General features: G+C 36.9%; 1 protein-coding gene across 1 annotated transcript; it reads left to right on the top strand.

Moving 5' to 3' along the window:
• Positions 1 to 401: 401 nt before the first annotated feature.
• On the top strand, positions 402 to 3376 carry TMEM169 (transmembrane protein 169). The gene is made up of 2 exons (XM_015831263.1): positions 402 to 705; positions 2749 to 3376. Exons 1-2 carry the CDS (start codon positions 402 to 404, stop codon positions 3369 to 3371), a joined length of 927 nt encoding a protein of 308 aa, XP_015686749.1. The 3' UTR covers positions 3372 to 3376.
• The last annotated feature ends 2953 nt before the right edge of the window (positions 3377 to 6329 follow it).

Below are 6329 nucleotides of genomic sequence, written 5' to 3'. Positions count from 1 at the left end.
ATTAATGTTAGTACTATATTATTATTATTATTATTATTATTATTATTATTATTATTATTATTATTATTATTATTATTATTATAATATTGTAAAAAGTGATGGCTGTTGCTGGTCTACGACCGTAATAAAGTTATTTGTAATTGACTCCAGCAAGAGTGTTAATTTTGGATGCTGATTTAAATTCATCTCAAGGGTGCTCATTTTAAATTCATAATTGGGTCACGTTTCCTGAGCATTTTCTCTCTTTTTCTCTCACTTTTAGGATTCAGAGCGGGCGGAATTCATTCAAGGCTGGAAAGGAGTTTGCATTGCTGAACTGAACACATCCCTTTTCCAATGATTATTTTTGGCTCGTAAGAGAAGAGAAAACATTTTAGAAGATAGCAGAAAAAGTCAACAAGATGCCCAGTGAAAGAGTTCAGAGTAACTGGGGGCCAGAAGCCCAAATTTCTGGGGAGAGCAAAAACAAGGGGCAGAGTTCTCCTTGCAACTCCTTACATAGAGCTGTGGCTATGGCTGTGACCTGCCAGGGAGAAGCCAGCACTGAAAAAAGGAAAAAGAGGAGGAAAGAGTCCAGGCCAGAATCAATCATTGTTTATCGGTCAGGGACAGAAAACAAAGTGGAAGAAGAACAAGCAGAGGAGGATGGGATTGAGAAAAGTTCTGAGGAAGGCTCCAAATTTTTGGGATACACTCTAGGAGATGGTAAATGCATTGGAATAAGTGGTTTAACATTTGTTGTGCATGTTTTATTTGTTCCAATGGATGTGTTAGGGAAGGAAATGACATCTTTTAGCTTAGTTTTCAGGTACTGACTACTGCAGCTAGTAGTAGTACAGTCTATGCATATTTTGTTAAACCATAGTTATTTTGTAGTCAACGCTTGAACAAACTGCGGTCCCTGAATTTGCACATCACTAAGCCATCATCCATGGTTTGCAAGCCACTACAGCTGTATACACACATCATGTTTAGCCTAAACAAGTTACAGACTTTTGTACAAAGCCAGCCATAGATTCTTTGGTTCCCTGAGCTTTCTGTTTTCTAAAAAAAAATAATAATAATGGAGAAGAGTGTGACACATTGTTTTGCTTCTGTATTTTCCATTCAGAAGCTATTGAAAAATACTCCTTTCCATTTCTGCAAAGTGGCCTTAATATCACTTGATGATATTGTTTTATTACAGTGTTTGCATTATCTGCCCAAAGGGCCTTTTTTGTTCTCTGTCTGCCCCAATAGGTAGATGAGACCAAGTAATCAACTCCACAGGAAGGTTAAAACTATTATTACTGAGATTGGCTAGAATAACAGAATTTTGCAAGTCTGATTATATTGTACGTGTTTATAGATAAGTGATTTAGGGAAATGTCTGTTAAGTTGCTTCCAAATATTATCTGTCTGTTGTGCGCTTAAAATATTTTTAATTCCTCGTTGCCCTAGCAATGGATTTTTTGTATCTCTATCAAAGTCAACTTCTTAACTCTCCATACTGTCTGAAAAGGATACACAGGGGTAAATATTAGAGGCCACTTTGGAACAACAAGAGGGAAACCTAAGCCAAGAACTTTGCAGTTCAATGGTTTAGACCAGGGGTAGGCAACTTTGGCTCTTTTATGACTCGTGGACTTCAACTCCCATAATTCCTGAGCCAGCTGACTCAGGAATTCTGGCAGTTGAAGTCCACGAGTCATAAAAGAGTCAAGGTTGCCTACCCCTGGTTTAGACTTTAGACCCTCTTTATTTTCTGCCTTAGAATAAGAAGCACAATACTACAACAAATAGATTGAACTAACAAACCATGTTACAATGTGTTCTGGCTTTTTTGTGCCATTCAGTTACACTCTATTGATCAGATTTTTTTTCAGTGTAGTTTTGTATGTTTGTCAGTGCCTTAGATTAAAAGTTTATTCTATATCTGAAGCTTATGTTAATTTTCTTACATAGTGTCCTAATTAAAAGGAGTGAAAAGTTTTATTTTTAAAGGACATATATAAAAAAAACCTAACTATTGAGGGACTACATTAAGATAAATATATTATTTTAAACAAAATATTTTCCTGCTAAACAGTTGCTTTTCCTCACTATGTGGACTGATTTATCCTCCTCTTCCTTCCAATTCGTTGATTCCTTTTACCGTTTCTTAAGCCAACTTTCCATAGCCTGGTGATCTCCAATTGTGATGGACAACAGCTCTATCATACATAATATCACGACTATCATACCAAGCTAGTATAATAACATGATATGATTTAGAGCAGGGGTAGGCAACCTTGGCTCTTTTATGACTCGTGGACTTCAACTCCCAGAATTCCTGAGCCAGCATGGCTCAGCTTGGAAACCTCTCCCTTTCCCCTCAGCATGGCTGGCTCAGGAATTCTGGGAGTTGAAGTCCACGAGTCATAAAAGAGCCAAGGTTGCCTACCCCTGGTTTAGAGGCTTGATACCTGTCCCTGGACAAGCTTTCCAGATATGAATGTGATTGCAATTATTGAAGTAAGTCCCAATTTACTCCATGCCAAGGAAGGATTTTTTAAAATCCATTCCCAGAGAGGCTTGCTTCACAAGGACTACTAAGGCATTAACAGATAGGTTCACATAACATGTTATGCCAAAAAACAAAACAAAACCATAACCCAGAGAATGCCAGGTTAGAGAAGTCTGCATAAAATGCAGCAGAATTTGTATCAAAACAGTGAATCTCAGCTTTGCCTTTTGTCTTGTACTGATTTAGCTCTTCTGTGTTCCCAGGTTCATGGGCTATGCCTTTAGATAGCAGGTATGTTACTTTAACTGGAACCATCACAAGAGGAAAGAAGAAAGGGCAGATGGTAGACATCCATGTTACACTCACCGACAAAGAGCTGCAAGAACTGGCTCGGTCAAAGGAGCTTCCAAAAACCGAAATGCCTGAAAGGAAGAAGGCTTGTCAATTTGGGATGGATAAAGGCCCCCATGTTCTTCTCTGGACCCTTGCCTGCCTCCCTATTATTTTCATTATGTCCTTTATTGTTTCTTTTTACTATGGGACCATTACTTGGTACAATGTCTTCTTGGTGTACAATGAAGAGAGGACCTTTTGGCACAAGATCACCTTCTGCCCATTTCTAATTATCTTCTATCCTATCTTCATCATGGCGATTTCTTTCTCTCTGGGCATTTATACAGCAATAACTCAAATCTCCTGGGCCTTTGGAGATTGGTGGCATGCGGTGAGGGATATGGAGAAAGGATTTTGTGGATGGCTCTGCAGCAAGGTGGGCCTGGAAGATTGCTCTCCATATAGCATTGTTGAGTTGCTAGATTCAGATAATGTCTCAGGGAGTCTGTCAGCCAAAGGTTCAGCACAGGGTGAAGAGGTCTCGGCTGTCTGAGTCTTTGTATTAGGAGATTGCCTATTATGAACATACATAAACTGATTGTTTGAAGCATGCACAAAAACTCTGATGCCAAGTCAAGTGTTTGGAAATAAGACCACACATTGGTCATTTATTTCTGCGTAGTATGTCAACATGAAATATTTGTTTCCATTTCTGTGGAAAAAAATGATCTTTTCTGTAGAAAGCAGGCATGACCTGGAGAAAGATTCTAGCCCGGCTGCATTTTCTATGCCTTGCTATTATTTAACATGATGTGGTTTGATATAACCTCAGGTGACAAGGAAGAGATGCATGTTTGATGCCTAGAAAATCTCTCTGCACATTTAAAAATTAAGAACAATTGAGAAGGCTGGGTTGAAGCCTTTTCTCTGATCAGCTTGTTTCCTGGGAGCATAGATTTTTATGAGATCGCATGTTTAATTCTAGGCTCCTGCCTAGAGTGAAATAATTCTACCCAGTGCTTTTTTTCTAAAAAAAAAAAAAAAGTGCTGGAACTCACACATGTCATACAACCTGCCTTGCCTACCCTACAAAGTTCCATCCAAAAAAGGTGCCGGAACTCTGTTCTGGGCGTTCTATGAGAAAAAAAGCCCTGATTCTACCCATTTTCTACTAGATTCAGCAGTCCATATGAACCAAGGGATCATGAAAAATCAGTACACTAGAGAAGAATCTCCTGTTCCTTGTTAGGATGAATATGGTTAATTGGCTTATAAGTTTAGCTAGTCTGATCCGTTTCAGTTGGATAGTATTATGCAGGATAATAGAGCTGGGCTGCAGACATTTGTATAATCATTGGATAGTAGTAAAAGGTTATAAAAATATATTTCTTTGCTGCCATCTAGGGATTTTCTGATTTTTTTGCAGCCCAGAAGTTATTGTGGTTGCTTCGGTACAAGAAGAGTAGTACAAAGAGAAAACGGATCCCAAAGTTTGCTATTTTTTTTATAAATCTTTCTGTGGATATTCTGGTCCATCTTTCAAATAATGGCTGACAAATGCTAGTGGATGAAATGCATTTAACTTGAGAGTGATTCCTGTTAAGTGCAAGAATCCATAGCTTGACTCAGAAATTAGAATCACAAATATGATTTTCATGAAAGAAGCCAGGAACCTAACATATACAAAGATGTGTGGAATTTGCTTCCCATTCTATCCAGCCTCTTCCAATTTCAATAGCTAACTGAATTTTAAGGCAACATACTGTTGGTTATGGGATATCAACTGTCACATCTGATTTAATATGTGAGCAGAAAGCCAAGGTGAATTTAAATTAATTAATGAAAGCAATAATTGAATCAAGTGAAATATCCAGAAGAAATCAGTGCAATGTACTTGGGATGACACAATGTCCCAAACTAGAATCTCCAACATATGACATCTTCAGTGTTGACTTCAGATGCTCACCAGGTTTTCTGCTCATAGGAAATTGTTCTAATGCTTACTTACTGAAAACAATGAGCAACTTACTTCCCCTGCTTAATGTGAAAGTTCCACCTACCTACCCAAAACAAGCAAACAAAACAAAAATAATAGGAAACCACTTGAAAGGGCAGAGAAACAAAAAGTAGTAGGTGGAATTTTGGTAAATCAGTGTTTTGTAACTGATTTTATCCCCAATGGCGTTTGTGTAATGGACAAGCCATTTTCCCAGCCAACATTTTGTGAGAGAGCCTACCTCTTTTTAAAACCTAAATGTATCTACCAGACTTTCCCGCCCCAAATTAGCAGTCATGGGATATATCATGAGTACATGCCTTGTTGACTGCCTCAACTACATAACCTATGGTACTGATGTCAGAAATTACACAACATATTCAATCTAGACATTTCTATGGGGCAAATACAATAGATTGTGGGGCTACCTATGATGCAGAATTTACCTGTATTATACATTTTCTTCTAGTAGTATATGCATTAATAGCCATCTTACTTCAGAACAGATCTGTTGTCTTCTGTGAAGTAAAGAAAGCTGTGACCAACTGGTGGTGCTATTGTATTAGTCTATTTTATGTCTGTCTAAATGGTACAGTTTTTCTCTCATAACAAATCTTTAGTTGCCTACTATTATAAAGTGTTTGCAAATATGACTGTCTATTAAAAGCCATGCTATTGAAAAAGCACAATGTTTTTTCCTTCCTCTGCTCAGAGTTTGATCGGGTGTATACTGATGTAACATTGTAAAAAATTTTTTAAAAAAATCATTTTGCTATTATTCTGTCCAGGCAAATTATTTTCTCAGGAACAATTTTTGGCAAGTTGTCAAAACAACCACCACAAACCTTATCTGCTCATAGCACTGACTAGGTAAATCCTGTGATATTACCACTCCATTTTTTCCACAATTGAAATAGTTTGGCATTTTTAAAAAAATAAAAAATAAAAAATGCTTAAAAGACAAAGATAATGAATAAACTTTTGAAAATAAACGTGACGTGCTAATAATTTTTTTAAAGCAAAAAAAATCTTGTTGCAAACATGGATGGTGCCATATTCTTGTCTGTATTAGATCCATTGATATTCATTACCATCATTTATATCAGTTTTCCCTAGTTATATCTTTCAATTAAGTTGGCTGAACTATTTTGCTATGACAGCTATTTTAAATGTTACATCTGTACTGTATCACCCATTTGTTATTTTGCTGGAATGTTCCAAGAGGCTTAATAGCTGAATATTTGTAATGGATGATTTAATGATGCATTTCATAATTTTGCTTTGGGGGAGCAGGTCTCCTTGAAAAGTGGCCCCCAAAGTGTATTATCTCATTTCATTTATATTAAACTGCTTTAGATGGATTTATGCTGTCTTTCTGTAACTTCTTTCTGCTACATTTTTCTGAAGATTTACTTCTGAAGATTTACTTTATTACCCCCCTTCTTTAAATAGGCTGGTACTAAAAAAAAAAAAATCTTCCAGAACTTTGGATTTAATTCCACTTTCATTCATTTT

Source organism: Protobothrops mucrosquamatus, unplaced genomic scaffold (assembly GCF_001527695.2).
Source record: "Protobothrops mucrosquamatus isolate PMUCROS unplaced genomic scaffold, P.Mucros_1.0 scaffold_254, whole genome shotgun sequence".
Taxonomy (NCBI): Eukaryota; Metazoa; Chordata; class Lepidosauria; order Squamata; family Viperidae; genus Protobothrops; species Protobothrops mucrosquamatus.
This window is presented reverse-complemented; position numbering and strand designations above follow the sequence as displayed.

Coding starts and splice junctions, on each gene's coding strand:
- TMEM169 (XM_015831263.1), top strand. CDS start 402: ATGCCCAGTGAAAGAGTTCAGAGTAACTGGGGGCCAGAAGCCCAAATT. Junction 706..2,748: donor GGGATACACTCTAGGAGATG/GTAAATGCATTG, acceptor CTGTGTTCCCAG/GTTCATGGGCTATGCCTTTA.